Below are 16,370 nucleotides of genomic sequence, written 5' to 3'. Positions count from 1 at the left end.
ATCACAACTGAAAATGGCACCTAAGGCAGGCCTGCTCCTAATACTTCCTGTGTGCAACTGTTTTGAAGATTAAATGTAATCAGATGTTTATTTCTGCTGGTGAAATACAAAATTCCTTCTTTAAGGCTAAAGTTTTTCTTATTTTCCAACAAGGATTTTCCTCCTTCCGTGTGATGAGTGATTCCCCCCCCCCCAATACGAATTGTGCCCTTTTCACTCAAGATTCTAGATTGGAGGTCAACAACTTTTGCCCATGAGCACATCTGGATATTTGAGCAAACACTGTGAGCGCCACACTCTCTAATCACTTCTCTCCCCCTCCTCAGAGAGACAGAAAGAGAGAAAGCAGGCACTTAGCTTTTCCAAGGGATCTGGATAAAAATCAGATCAAGAAGAATTAATCCTGAAAAAGAACATAGAACTGAAAAAATGGGAGAGTGTTACCCTTCCAACTCCTTCCTTCAACTTTATGTACCGTATTTACTCAAATCTAATGCTCACCTTCTTTGGCCAAATTACGTTGTGAAAATTAAGGTGTGCATCAAATTCGATGGCACATTTACATTCGCCGGCAAATACTTTCTTTGGTTTCAAGGTTCTGAAAATTGAGGTGCACATTAGAGTCAATGGCGCATTAGACTTGAGTAAATACGGTACTTTTCAAGGGAGAAAAAGGTAATAGCTATTACCACCTCATGACAAAGAAAATAGTGAGGAGGGGGGCTCAGAGGCTTCATGGATGTCAGAGAAAGGCCACAAGGATGGCACTGAGTTCATGGGCAGCGCCATGGCAACCCCCTTTTCTGAATTACTCTCAAGGCAAGCCCCTGCATAGAGTTAGAATTGAATGCATTTACCTGTTTTTGCTAAATAAAAAATGTGCAATATACTTCATCTATTCAGTATTTTTTAAAATAATATAGACTAGTATAAACAAGAATGCTCTAGATCAGGCAAGTACTAAAATTGCTACAAGTGCATAGATATTTTTTGCCCATTTAAGCATTAGATTGACAGTACAGGCCTTCTCCGAGTTCAGTGGAACCTACTCCCAGGTCAAGTGTCAATCATATACTCACTTACCTGAAAGTAAATCCCATTGAACTATTTTAAACAGAAGTTATGGCTTTGGGGCAGACTTGGGATTAGGAAAGAGCTGTTTCTTTTTCTGTGAAAGGGCCTTGGCTTCTTGTAAGCAGCTCAGATAAGTTTATTTTATGGAGCGGCATAGAAATGTTGTGAATGATTAACTTGACACAAGTTGAGCACAACAACTCAAATAGGAGCAACCGGGTTATATGTCAATTAGCACAGGAGCTTCAGATTCATGCACAGCTATTAATTATTGTAAAACCCCACATACACTACACACTTGGGGAGGGAAGGACCCACCTCAGCCGTGTCCAACATGAAGTTTGAATCAAGTTGCCATTTTCTTTCCTGAAGGAGTTCCGTTACCTTTTACCAACAGCATAGTATGCTGAAATCAAACTGCTATGCTTTATCCATCCCTGCATCTTGAAGCTGACAGAAGAGTTCCCTGTCTGTTGCACACCTGTTGAAGGCAGAGCCTCTGTCAAACCCTCCACATGAGCCACAAGCACCCTCATTTCCCATAACTGGGTCTTGCTATCCCAGGTTCAGTCCCACATAAGGCACACAGAGAAGCCTGGCTCTTGTTGTGAACAGCCTACGTAGTAGACGTCAAGGCCTTCTCAGCCACCTGCCTGCCTCAGATCCTGACTCCAGCATTTCTTAGCCTTTCTCCCCCCTCACAAGCAGCTGCATGTTTGTAAGTTTTGAGTTTAGTCTATGAAATTGTTTTATTTAAACTACAACCACCCAGAAATTCCTGTGTAATTGCCGCACTGTACCACTGGAAAATAAAAATAAAGTCCCTTCTAAGGGTAAACTGAGAGAGCACCTGCTAGTGCATTGTCTGTCTCTGTGTCTTCGCTGTACACACAATCCTGCTAGGGGCTGTCTTTTTCTAACTAATGCCAGGGCTGATAGTAATGCTGGTCCATCTTTATACAATACAGTGGTACCTCGGGTTACAGATGCTTCAGGTTACAGACTCCGCTAACCCAGAAATAGTACCTCGGGTTAAGAACTTTGCTTCAGGATGAGAACAGAAATCGCGTGGTGGCGGCGCGGCAGCAGCGGGAGTCCCCATTAGCTAAAGTGGTACCTCGGGTTAAGAACAGTTTCAGGTTAAGAACGGACCTCCAGAACGAATTAAGTTCTTAACCCGAGGTACCACTGTATAGATATAATTTGGAAAGCAACCTGAGATAGGAAGGGGGACACAACTATGCCATGATTTTATACCTGCTTTAAAACCAATTTAAGCCCTCCGCTTTAGAAGTAGGAGGAAACCCTGTCAATTAAGCCTAATATGAGACCAGTATAATATGTTAGAGTAGACATGTCTTGTTTTCTTTTCCATTGAGCTCCCCACCTTCAAGGCCCTACATAAAATTCCTGTTTCAGCCTGGGGAAGAGGCCCTGTTGCACAATCTTGCATTCTTCAAGCAAGAAACCTAACTTACTGATGTCCTCAAGATGCACAAGATGGCCACCTACACCCGTGCAGAGACTGCACACATGTTCATTGATTCCTTATCTCATTTATGGCATCTATGGGGAACCTATGGCCTTCCAGTAGTAGTTACTAGATCAGGAAGCCCAACCAGTCAACTAATAGCAGCAACCAGAATCTTGTCCTTTACAATTCACAACAGCTTTCTTGCCTCCGTATTTGTATACTGTAGTAGCTCGTGGCACTGCAAGAGGAACAAGGAGATGCAATTTCATGTCCCACCACATACCCTCCCCAGCAATGTATCCTTAGCAGAACCTTTGCTAGGAAATTCTGTTACAATTTGCAGGATAAGATGGTTTTCCAGATTAGAGATGACAGGAAAGTGGAACAAGCTATCATGGTAAAGCTGAGGTCAAAAACACACAAGCATTTTGAAGCACTTTAATGATCACTTGGGAATCATACCCAACTTCAGTTAATGCACATAAAAAGTTATGCTTTGTTTTAAATGCAGAAAACATTCCCCCAGTTAAGTTCCCCAAATGCTCATCCATGCAGCCCTGTGCCTAGACTCAACTGCAATGCCACCATGAGCTTAGGAAAAAAATACATGATGAAAGGTAAGCATGACAGAGTCATCAAATTATACATTGCATGGGGGGGAAATGAAGATTTTTCTTTCACTCATACGGTAACACTAGAACATGGAGTCATGCAATTAAAATTGGCAGTAGACTCAGAACACGCAAAATTAAAAAAATTCACAAGCAAGCAATTCATTTATGGAATTTGCTGGCACAATAATTGGATGGCCACTGACTTAGGCAGCTTTCAAAGGGGATTTAACCAATTCATGAATGATAAATCTACCAACAACTATTAGCCATTGTACCTTTTGGAACCATGGAAGCAACATGCCTCTGACGATCAGTAACAGAGGGACAAACACCGAAGAAGGGTTGCTATCTTTAGTTTCTGCCATGCCTGTGGAATTATCTCTTGGGCCATTGGATGAAACAGAATACTGGACTAATGGGCCTCATCTGATTCAGCAGGGCTTTTTGATGTTCTCAATGGTGACAAAAGAGACACTTCAATGCAAGTAGGCAAGCTTAAAATACGAAACGGTCATTCCCAAATATGTACAACTGTATGGGGGGAATGGAGAGCTGGAAGGTTATATATTTCAAGGCAGAATACATCTGTTCTCAGGTGACGCAGGAAATAGAAGATGGTATAAATGCAACTGTAAATCCACCTTCATACCTGGTCCCTAACTGATTTCCCAAAGGTGCATTTGAAACTATTCTATATAAAAGGAGGCTCAAAAGCCCTCTGACCAATACATGTGACATCTATCCCAACCAATGTTAAAGACCAATTATGCAAGTGTTGCCAGACCCATCATGTCATCCAGCTGCATACAGTTGTGTAAGCTGGTAAATATTTTATATACCGTATCTCTACAAAGCTAAATTAATCTCTTTATTCTGCACATAACAGAAGGCTGGAAATAATCCATTCGCAGTGTCAAATATCACCAGAAAAGTTTTCTTTTCCAGGTTTCACAACCAAAATGACAAGTTTACAACCTTTATGCAATGTGTGACAGCCTGCAGTTGCATTTAATGAAGCACAAATGGTGTTGAATTTTTAATTCCCACAGAAATGTCTTCACCAGCTAAAACCCACCAAATTGTTTTGCCTTTCTTTGTTTCTAGATACCATATTATTTCTGTTTAGCAAAGCCAAACAAGGGAGTCTTATTATAGAAACTCTACAATAAGTTCTTCTGTGAGAAACCCTGTTATGTCAAACTGTAGATTTTCCTAAGATTTGTACATTGCTATTAGATATGACACAGATGGGATGTGAACTTGCTGCTTCCATGCTTTGAAAATAAGCAACAGCGCCAGCAGTCCCTTGAGGTGCTGCTCCGTTGGGGAAATTGCAGAGAAAAAGAAAACATCAAAATACACTCAGTTAAAAGCCCCCAGAGCCATTCCCAAATCTGCAGGAAAATGTGCCGAAAACTGGTTTAGACAAATCTGGGAGGTTGGGTGTGGAAATGTCTTCATGTGGGGTTAAAGAAGACGACAAAAGAAGGGTGATAATAACTGCATTTCCTCAATAACATATATTTTTAATTGTTTTGTTGTTTTTCAACATGCAGCTTACCTGACCCAAGGAATGCTTAGTCAGAAGTTAGAAACACAGCATTCAAGGGGTCTAATCTGAAACGCTTCCCAAGAAGTAAATCTCATTACACTGGAGTCAACTAAATTGCCATATGCATTGAATGAGGTCGCCTAGTACAACAGGCCTTTCCCCTCCTCCTCAACACCTCCAAGACAGATTTGGGGAAGTCAGAGAGGGGAAGTCTCATTGCAGTGAGACCTTGTTCCATACACAGGAACCCCACTTAGCACTCATTTCCATTCATTATATTTAGTGGTACTTCTAACCAAGCATGCTTAGAATTGCACTGCACAGATGCATCCTAAGCATACTTATCCAAATGGAAACAAATACCACCATGGGGTTGTATCCAATTCTACTTTGAACAGAACTACTGGAATTACCGTAATGCACTTAAACTGGTCAAATCTGTTACCATAATTTCAAGGAGTCTGCTCTAACACTGGATGCAACCTATGAACTATTTCCAAATAACCATGGTTAGGATGCAAGGGTGCAATTCTGTGCACACTTAATTTGCAATACGTCCTATTTAATTAATTCTGAGACTTGTAACTTCAATAAATAATAGTCCCCTCAAGCAACAGTAGACACCGGATTCAAGACAGGACATTATTCCTACACCTTTTAATAACTCTGTAGAAAGAGCAATCGTCGCAGGTTTTCCAGCTCATTCCCTGCCCAGCCCCTTTTCGATTACCACTTCCATATAAGAATTGCATCCCTTAGGCAAAACTGTATATAAGCTTCATCTCATATTGAATATAGCAGCCGTAATGGTCCGTGACAGCACCCATCCAGGACTATGGATGTCCAGCCACTCTCTCTCTCTCTGTAGAAGTTTGGTGTGGCAGGAGGAGCGTCTCAATTCCCTGGCAGGTAAGGAAATAAATAGCCTGTAGCCAGAAGCAACCTCATGTATGAATTTTTGCTGTATAATGGGCATCATGCCATCAAATCTAACATTTCCCCAATCCTTGTACAAAATCCTTGTACAAAAAGTTCCTATTTTCTATATATACATATATATGGTATGTGTGTGTGTGTGTGTATGTATGTGTGTGTGTACACACAAATACACACACACACACACACACACACATAATTGATCTATTATACCAACACCAACACAGACAACACTCACAAATAAAACTAACAAAAAGATATTACAACTACAAATGCAAAGCAGATGTTACAGATACATCCCTAATTCAGTTCTTATTCATTTCTATTTGACTTCCTTCATCCTCAACGCAGGTCCGGTTGTATACTCAGTCAACATTTTCTTTCTCAATTCCTCTTCTCTATTTTTCTATTTATCTTAAATTCTTACACCAAAATTTGTTTTGTGGAAATTAGTCAAGACAATTCGAGGTATTAATTTGAGGGCACTCCTTTTTCAGATACTCACTATATTTTCCCAATTCTTTTTTTAAAAAAATATAAAATTATTTTTATTAAGGATTCTCTTGGGTTACAAAGGCAGTGCAATGTCTCATTCCCCCCCCCTGTATCATTTTTATATATCGATTTTACTTGTTGAGACATTTTTGTTTGATCTCTAATTGCTTGTCAATTTTAGATTACAGTATTACGTATATTTTTAATACCCCGCCTTTCGCCCTGACGGGACTCAAGACCATAGACGTAGCCACGGGGGGCGGGGGCGGCAAATAATTCAATAAAAATACGTAACTGAAGTTCCGCCCACCCCCGCAACATAAATCCTGGCTACGCCCATGTTCAAGGCAGCTTTTTCTAGAACTAAATGTAATAAAAAGTCCGATTACACAAGCCCTATCCCTCTCTAATTCTAAGAGCGCAGCACCGATGCGAGATAGTTTTGCCTTCTGCAGCACCCATTCCCCGTTTAGCGGCGCGCGCTCCGGGCGGGGTGCGAGCACTTATTAGCCCCGCCTCTCAAAAAGGGCAGCCGCAGTGTCGGAAGCTTTAAAAAAACAGAAGGGGGGGGGCTTTTTTCTGTTTTGCTCCCGCGCTTTAATTAAGAACGTCATTTCCGTTCCCTTCCGGAAATCACTGAGATAGGAACCAAATTTGAATCCGGCAACAAAGCGAGGCTCGAATTGGAAACCGACAGGTTCACTGTTGGGCCTGATAGCGGCGGCTGTAGGGAGAGCTCTCCTTCCAGGGAAGCTTCCCGGGTTCAGGGCGGGGGAAGGAAGCTGGAGGACAAGAGCTCGAGACAGGCGGGTAAGCTTCGCGGGTCATCTCGAGAGAGAAGTCTCTCCCCATCCCCAGCTCCAGCTGCCTGGAGCTGGGCGAGAGGACTGGACCGCGGGCTCTCTCTCTTTTTAGTCACAGCTGCCAGCCTTTTATAGGCAGAGGCTCTGTGAGTTTGGGAAGCTGCCTAACTGTACGTTTTTTTTTCTTTTTCTGTTCAGTCCCCGCAACCAAAGGTTCTTTCCCCACCCCTTAGCATAGCTGCCAAGTTTTCCCTTTTCTCACGAGGAAGCCTATTCAGCATAATGGAAAATCTCTTAAAAAAGGGATAACTTGGCAGCTATGCCCCTTAGGCTCGTGAGGCTGGTTATTCTTGGAGACACTGACTAGCCCAAGGTAGAGATTTAAAGGAGGGGTTCTTAACCTGTGGGCTTCAGCAGGTTTGTGGAGTTGGGGAGGGAATTATTATTATTATTTACCGTCTTCATTTCCTTCCTGTTTTGAAAACGGTCTTCAAAGAAGGGGAATCTAAGAAAGAATTCACAGATTTCATCAAATTCTGAAAGCAGTCTGTGCTTGTTGAATCCTTCTTTTGACAAGGGGCAGTACTCTGTCCTAATGTTTTGCAAATACTTTGTTTATAATGAATATCTGACCTATATCTTGCTGGCTAGTGGTAGTTGACCAACTGAACATCCCGTATTATAGTTGGTATTGCCAAGTTGAGTGACAGTGAAAGAGCTCCAGAGGGGAGTGTATGGTGTTTTCGCTCACTGTTTGGTACTACCGGTATAGAGCAAAACCAGAAATGCAGGAAGGAATCCTTTCCCCTCTGGGTTTTGCTGCTGTTATTTTTTAAGTTTCCAGTAACCTAGAATGTAGTGCAGGGCACAGAGAGATCAGCAAGTGCAAATTCAGTTCTTCAATGTACAGGTGGGGAAAGGGAAGCAGCATTCAGGATATGCCCTTGTGACTGTTTTCTTATTGGGCAGAACCTCTTTTAAGTTTGGTGTTTCTTTTTGCAGAGAGGCTGTTCCGCATCTGAGTCTGCATCTTTTCCTTGATCTTGCAGTTATAAAGGATGCCTATCCGTGCCCATTGTACCATCTGCTCAGATTTCTTTGATAATGAGAGGGATGTGGCAGCTATTCACTGCGGACATACTTTCCACCATTTATGGTGAGTACTGTATAAGCAAATGGCAAAATTGGTGGAGGAAAGTTATTTAAGAACCAGAGCAACTCTCCTGTTTTTTTATATACATCAACTTTTCTTTACATCTTATTTGTGAAATAATACTTGGAAACATCTTATTCTTTACTATTTATTCATTAAGAGCATTTTTAACCTGCCCTTGTTCAAATGATTCCAAGGCAGGTTACAAAGGGAGCAAAAATAAGAGTAAGTGTAAGTAAAATATACAGAATTTTAAAAATCCAACAGTGAGTGAACATTCTGGGCAAATAGAAGTTTCTAGCTGGCTCCCAAATGTCAACAATATTGGTGCTTGCCATACTTCAGAGGAGTAGGCTATTCTACAATCAGGGCACCTCCACAAAGGGTGCCATATATCATGCCACCACATGATGGTGAGACAATGAAAAGAGCCTGTTCCTCCATATCTAAGGGCCCAGGCAGGCTGATATTATAGTTGTAGGTACAAAAGAAAGAAGCATTAAGGCAAGTTTTTTTGTTGTTGGCTGGTGTATTTGTGGTTTGGGGGGGGGTGGATATGTTGATCATCAAGAAATTGCAGTTATAGAAACAGTGTGCTGGTTAGGAGTACCCCGAGTAGGACAATACTGTAATTTTTCTCTGCCTGATAAAAATAGATCTGTAACTCATTTCCTCAGTTTGTTGTGTCCTCTGCTTTTCCTTCTGTGTCACGGGTGCCTATCAAAATATTTGAGGACTGAAGGACAGTGGTACTAAGCCATTTCTAGCCTAATGCACTGATTGGCATGTGTGCATATTTTGTGCTATTTCCCATATTGAAGATATGTCAAAAGGAGTGTTTCAAGACGAACTCTATACATTCCAAAGGCATATCCATATCCTATTCATTTATCATGATTTAGATCACTTTCTTTATAATTATATCACAAGCGAGCCTGCATACCTTGTACAACTCATTGTCTACCAAGCTAAAGACTATCCCAATGGCAACGGCAATAATACTTAAGATATTCAGCACTGTGATGTTGCAAACTGAAATTTCAGCAAAAATGCTTTATTTTAAATGGGAGTTGAAATGTGTAAAACTTGCATGGAAGTAAATCTCAGGGTAGTAAGTGTGCACAGGATTGCAGCCCTATGTATTACAGGGCGTTGGTCCCATGGCAGAGTTAATTCTAAAACTGTCTGTCTGTCTCAAGACTAGATGAGTTTGATTCATAACTGATAATACCTGTGTGTAGTTAGGTGAGAATATTCTCCAGAAAATATTCTCTACAAACTGTAAATTCTAATGTAAGAACCAATTTTACCCACATTTTAAAAATCTAGTAAATAATAAGTCATGCTGTGATATTGCCAGTGTAAGTAATAATGATTTTTTGAACCAGTTACATTACCGGGCATTGTGTCATTCACCATTGGCAGTTCTGAAATGTGAGCTACAGAAAACATTTTTTAAAAAAAATGCTATTCATTTAATTTTATGAACATTTGAATTCGTATGTATTTCAACTATATGTAATACCCTTTTTTCCTATTTTGATGTGACCTTATTTTTAGCAATTCTATACCCTTGGCCATAAAGTGGTGTGTTTTTTAACAGAAAGTAGCTTTAGTGCTTTATACACGTAAAGTATCTAAGCCTATACAATTATGTGTAACAGCATGTGAGGTGGCCTTGATTTAAACAGTTGACATTTCTATATTTTTATTTAGTGCCAGTAACTGGTTTTTTTAGTGCCATTCAATGGTACAAGGTGTCTTTTACCAGAGATTGACATAGTAAAATATATTACCATATAATGATAATACATTTAATGTTAATGGCTTCTTTTTTATATGTATGCATATAGATTTGTTTCTCAAGTTGTGTTTTAGTCACCAAAACAGTTATTAAGTGTTAGAGCTATTAGCACAAGATAGCCTATTACTGAATTTACTTGTATCAAACATTAACATGCCAATTTTCAATTTCAAGTTTGGTGCAAAAAAATCAAAGAATATGAATTCACTGCATTGCCCCATGAATAAAAGTATCTGTACAGTTTCTGGTTGCCATCTGAACAAGTTTACCCATGAATAAACATGTATACAGTGGTGCCTCGACTTATGAATTTAATCCGTTCCGAAGGCACCTTCGTAGGTCGAAAAATTCGTAAGTCGAAAAGCACCACTGGAAACGCGATTTCCCATAGGAATGCATTGGAAACGAAAAAATCATAAGTCAAAGCAACCCCATGTAAAAATTTGTAAGTCGAAAAAAACCTATCTAAAACCGCCGCAGTTTCCGTTCAGATGTCGAGAAATTCGTAAGTGTGCGGCCATTTGCCCCATTCACAAGTTGAAAAATTCGGTTGTTGAGTTGTTCGTACGTCGAGATACCACTGTATTAACTAATTATATCATTTTCAATGCATTAAAATGAATATTCTCCTATTTTAAATGAAAATTATCTAATATTCTCATTAATCGATAATATTCTCGAAAAGATTCTTCTCCAGAATTTAACATCACTACCTGTGTGGTTCTTGTTAAGAAGCACCATTTGTCAACAATCACTTTGTCATCTCTTCCCCTCTAGCCTCCTCCAGTGGTTTGACACAGCACCAAGTCGGACTTGTCCACAATGCAGAATCCAGGTTGGTCTTCAACCTGTGCTCACTGAAATAATCTGTCATATTTAGTCCTCTTTAAGTTATGAGTACTTTGCCTTCCAAGGCTGAGGAGTTCTGTTGCAGTAACAACCTGTCCAGTCTGGGTGGAGGGGTGTGGTCAGAAGAGAAAGAAAGACTACCCAAGTGAGAGAAGGTAACTTTGGAGAAGGAGCCCATCAACCTTTGAGACTCTCAAAGCAGCTTAGAAAATATTCTCGCAATAAAAATCACATTCAGGTCTGGTATCAGGATCAGAAATAACATGGTGTCTCCATGGTGCCAGGGTTATTCAGGTGGACCTCAATGAGCCCATGATAGAGGGAGGTCTTCCATTGCAGATAGGCTTGAGTATGACTAGCTTTCTTCAGATTCTTCTTCAGAGCCCCTTCTCTCATTGAAATTACTAAATCTAAGCTGCTAGCTGTGCAAGTAGCTGTAGTCAGTTTTTGACTTCTGTTTCTTGAACATCCCTTTGTGGATAATGGAAATAGGAATGGGGATGCTGCAGATACAAGGAAAAATCAAAAGTCCTGCCCCGTACACATGAGCTGTTAGTTATATGTAAATGAGCTTTTGGGATGGTGGCCATAGTGTGATGTACCCTGTTAATATGGCAATAATTAGAGTCAAGACCTTTGGTATTTGGCTGTTACAATGTTATTTATTAGCTTCAAAGTAACACCAGTGTGCAGGTGCCAAGCTGCATGTTGCCTTCTTATTTGCCTTTTCAGTCCTTGCCAGGTCTTAGCCCTTGTTGCTCTTCTGACTTGTTGATTCCCTCTGTTCTTCACCGCCTCTCGCATCTTTGGGTTACCATGGAGTTATCGTGAAATAACATCTTATGTAGCTGTAACTATGCAATTAGCTGGTGTCATGACTGTATATAATACTTAAAACACAAAGCAGTAGCTGCATGGGGGAGGTGGAGAAAGCTATGAAATTCAATTTCAGTAATATTTTTTTCTCATAAAGCAAGCAGCACGTACTTGGATTTGGCACAGCATGAGCTTAGCCTCAGCTGCTGAGCTAAAGCTGCCAGGGAACAAATTGCACTTGGTTCCAAGGTGCTTGAATTGTTTTGTCAAAATTCCAAAATTTTGTGCTGGAATAATGGCTCCACACTTGGAAAGTCTGTTGCTGGAATTCTGAGCCAAAGAATTTCATAGTGCAATAGTGATGTGAAGTGCATCATATGCTCCATTGCAATATGCTAGACGGGTCACATTCATATCCCTTGCTGTGCCTGATGCCCAACAGAACTGTCTTTCCTCCAAGCACTGTACTATAGAATATGGTTTCTAGTAAACACAAGCAACCATCCTGATTCAAGGTCAAGTGTGTGTGTGTGTGTGTGTGTGTGTGTGTGTGAGAGAGAGAGAGAGAGAGAGAGAGAGAGAGAGAGAGAGAGAGAGAGAGAGAGATTAGATGTGTCTTCTGAAATCTCAGTATTTACATTGTCTTGAAACATCATTTCCCATCTTACTGCAACAGGCTCCTCCTTTTTCACAGTCATGCCCTTGTTCTTTCACATGTTATGTGTAGGTTGGCAAAAGACACATAATCAACAAACTGTTCTTTGATGTTGCCCTGGAGGAACAGACAGGACTGGATGCAGAAAGTCTACAGGTATGTACGTGCAACAGCTTGCTCCCATCATCTAGGTTTTTTAAAAAATCTCCCCTGTAAATATTTGCTGTCATTGGCTCACATAGGATCAAAGGTGAATCTGCTTCTGCACTTGTTTCTGCTTCTGGAGGCCCACCTCAGTTAGACTCTACATAACCTCAGATCTTCGGGATTAAAAATGCTTTCATTTTAAGGGCAAGTTGAAATGGAAGGAATTATATCAATTTCTTCCAATTTTCTGCCATTCAGACTCCTTTCAAAGAGCATTGCCTTCTTAATTATGTTTGTTTTTGTTAGCCTCTTCCTATTATCCTCGGATATTGTGCAGATCAGGAGTAACATAGCTATGTTAAAGTCTGGAGGCTGAATGGAATGTTGTTCTAGTTGCCTGTAGGAACGAGCAAAGAGAGGATAGTTTGCAATCTTTGCAATGCTCATTGGGTGGAAGCTGTTAAAAGAATACTGTTTATAGTCTTCATCTGACAACTCGGCACAGTTACATTTTTACTGTTCCTCAGTGTTAACAGTTAGATTTTTTGATCCACAACAAGAGAGAGACATTTAAAAAAATACAAAAATTAGATTGTGCAGTGTGTATTGGTGTAGGATATATAATAATGTTAAAAGACTTGGAAAAACATAGGCTATAATTTTAAGATACATACTATGTTGCGAATAAATATTTAAGACAAGCTTCATCTGGGAAGGTACATTAATTATAGTGCTATATGTGTTTACTTTGGAGTAAACCCCATTAAGTTAGAACCAATGGAACCTACTCTAAGGTGAATGTCTGTGGGATTGCAGCCTTAATGTGCATCACTACCATGCTGGCAATGAGAAATCCTTGATGCAAAATCATGGCGCTGTACTCCCACAATAATTTAACCTTGGCAAAATGCTATTTCCTCTGTATCTTAGTCATTTAAAAAGTCTTCATTGACCTTGATATAATAGGACTCTTCTACCCTCTTGTGTTTAAAGTTAGCATGTGCTATGGTTGTCATAATTAGAATTTCCATGACAACAAGTTTTGTGTCTGTGTGCCTAATTCCCTGATATAGGTAACAGTTCCATCAGAAATAAAGCTGTCATATTTACAGAAGAGAGGCTAAAAGCAACCTGCTAAATGTGCTGAATACACAAGGTAGTTGTATAGATTCAAAAATAATTTGAAGCACATAAAAGCTCTCTTTAAAGGATTTCTTTAAGCATATTATTCAGTAGGTACACTATTCAGCAAAGGGAAGTTATTGCAGATAAGGATGACTGAGAATTAAATGTGTGCCTGTCATAGCAACAACATGCTCTTGAGTACCTTAGGTAACAGTTCAGCCAATTGGCAAAGTGAATACCGAAACATTTCTAAAAGAGAATGGCTTATGCTAGCACACCTAGAGAGCCATAGAATGCATTAGTTCACTTGAATGAAGTGGCAATGGTTTGCCAGGTGTTACTCTTGGGCTGCAAAATACTGAAAACCACATTTTTTTTCAGAGTAGGATGGCATGGCATTAAAGAGAAACACCATCTCTTGGTTTGCTTCCTGTTATAACAAGAACATTCTTGCCTATAAGTTGGCAGCTGCTAATAGTTATTAGCATATGTAGCACTAATGTTAGTTTTTATTTTGTGGATGCTACAAGTGAATGGGAATGGGGGGAGGGGAATCAATTATCTTGCTCCAGTATTTAGAGGGGTAGATGTGTTGGTCTGTTGCAGCAATTGGTCTGTTGTGACACCTTACTTAAAGGCTAACAAACTTTGTATGGTACTGTAAGTTTTCTTGTGGGCTAAAGTCCACTTATTTGTGACCCTTTAAGGTGCCCCAAATCTCTCATTGCCCCCCCCCCAAAAAACTTGTCACTGGCATAAAATTCCTAACCATTCATGTACATACAAATAGCCCATTCATCGCCCAATTTCCCTGAAATAAAAATGATCCACATTCTAAATTAGTTATGGGCTGGGGTACCACCATAAAAGGCTCCTTCTACCTTCACTGCATAACTGTGCTCCCATTTTCTGCTTCGAAACTTAGCATTCGCGCCAGGTTTCTTCATAATTCCACATAGCTGAACTGAACCCTGGGCTGCCTCTTTCGTTGCACTTTCTGGATCCCAGTTGACTTGGCAGAGACCTCATTCCCTTTCTTCTGTCATGTCATACTTGGCAACACTTTCTCCCACATGTTTTATTTTAAGATCAGCCCTTCCTCTCCTCCCATTTTAATATAGGTACATACAAATGGGGGGCAAGCATAAGCCCTCTTCATCTCTGCCCTAAGCTTCCCTTATCAATCTTTGGGCAGTCTACTGAGCTGCATTATTGAGATTCCTATAAAACACATCTCTTCTTTACTTCAGTGGAATAGAAAGGAAGCCTTAGTGTACATATTGCTGGTATTGCTATCAAGTAAGGGAAGAGAGATACTTTGGCTTCTTCACTGCCCATACAAGCTGTGCGTGTACAATAATATTTCACCCCGTATTATGTTGTCAGTTTGTGTTTCCTATTGAATCAATGCCTTCCAATTTTTTTATTTAGTTTCCTAATGATTTTGCTTCAACAACATATTTGCCATGAGATTCTAAAAATCAATACAATATACTGCAGTGCCCCATGAATGGCATGCTGTTAGTTTGGTGACCTTATTTAATTAATTATTTTATTAAATTAATATAGACGTGATGTCTTTGCATGAATAGTTTCAGTAACATGCCGTGTTTGATGGGGGGTGAGGGTGCTGTCATACTACATTTCACTCAATGCCCAGCTTTTGTCTGCTATGTCCTGCGGGCCTAAGTCAGCCTTTATGCTTTCTAGGGTTTGCACACAGACTCTCATCAGATTCCACCCCCCAACTGATATATCTGCTTTTCCTTTTCCTTTTTAAAGTAGAAATATGAGAATGAACTAGATCCTTGTTGGCATCATTAAGTACTGTAAATTCTGGCTATATGCCATGTATTTTCTTTTTTCAGTATTAAATACTGCCAGCTGTTACAAAGATCCTTTGGGTGTTTATTTGGCACCTCCTCTTCCTACTTGGTGCCAGCCAGTTCATTGCTGCCCTTTCATCCAGCTGCTGTTCTGTGTCGCTCTCAATATCCAAGCTCATTTGAATGAGTGTTAAACAAGGCTTTGGTTTGACTCATTGTGCCTCTATCCAGATGCATTCATAAATTGCTTTTTGGACCCTATCCAAACACTAGTTTTGTAACACTATTGCCCTCCAGTTAATTATCCATTGATTACAAATATTAGTTAAAAATATTTGGGACTCAAATTCTCTGTGGCAGGATCTGTGTTTGGCTGCCTTGTTAAGTTAAAATAGTGTTGAAATACTTCTACGTTGTTGTTTTTCCCATTTGAGATTTCTAAAGCTGTTTGACAAAAGCAAAATGACAGTGTGAGAAATAGGGTGGCAAGTGGTAAGACAATCGCTCTTAATGTTTTTTTCAGTTCTGAGCTCCAGCCCCGCCGCCCACTTCTAAAATAATCCTAGGATATAGGTTATTAATAAAGCTTTGACAGTTGTGACTACTTTCTGTATAACTTGGTCCGTGTGAGTGTGAATAGTGTTTGGGTAGATATCCTAAGATCACTCTGACACACCTTTTAAAGCTCTGATGAGGGCTTGTATGTTGTGCTACCACCTAATTTGGTTTTTTATGTGTTATCTTTCAGAATGAACTGGATAGGATGAAAGCCCAGTTAGCCATGAAAGGTGAGTGAGTTGAAAAATAGAAGAGGGTAAAGACTTCAGTAAAGTACAGTATTAACTTTACTGAAGACTTTACTGGGACGTGGGTGGTGCTGTGGTCTAAACCACTGAGCCCTAGGGCTTGCCGATCGGAAGGTCGCCGGTTCGAATCCCCGCGATGGGGTGAGCTCCCGTTGCTCGGTCCCAGCTCCTGCCAACCTAGCAGCTCGAAAGCACATCAAAGTGCAAGTAGATAAATAGGTACCACTCCAGCGGGAAGGTA

General features: G+C 40.3%; 1 protein-coding gene across 2 annotated transcripts in view; it reads left to right on the top strand.

Annotated features, from left to right (window-relative positions):
- Positions 1–6,766: 6,766 nt before the first annotated feature.
- TRAIP (TRAF interacting protein) overlaps positions 6,767–16,370 on the top strand; it is a 28,604-nt gene continuing 19,000 nt past the window's right edge. Inside the window, exons 1-5 of one of the 2 annotated variants that reach the window (XM_035108056.3) lie at positions 6,767–6,955; positions 7,951–8,104; positions 10,683–10,740; positions 12,298–12,381; positions 16,072–16,111. In XM_035108056.3, coding sequence (XP_034963947.2) covers positions 8,007–8,104; positions 10,683–10,740; positions 12,298–12,381; positions 16,072–16,111 — 280 coding nt within the window. In that variant the 5' untranslated portion in view covers positions 6,767–6,955; positions 7,951–8,006. The remainder of the gene's footprint in view (positions 6,956–7,950; positions 8,105–10,682; positions 10,741–12,297; positions 12,382–16,071; positions 16,112–16,370) is intronic. The other variant, XM_088663190.1, reaches the window with a different exon arrangement.

The sequence above is a fragment of the Zootoca vivipara genome, chromosome 2, assembly GCF_965207765.1.
Source record: "Zootoca vivipara chromosome 2, rZooViv2.hap1.1, whole genome shotgun sequence".
Classification (NCBI taxonomy): Eukaryota; Metazoa; Chordata; class Lepidosauria; order Squamata; family Lacertidae; genus Zootoca; species Zootoca vivipara.
The sequence above is the reverse complement of the archived record's forward strand: the minus strand, read 5'-3'. Positions and strand labels throughout refer to the sequence as shown.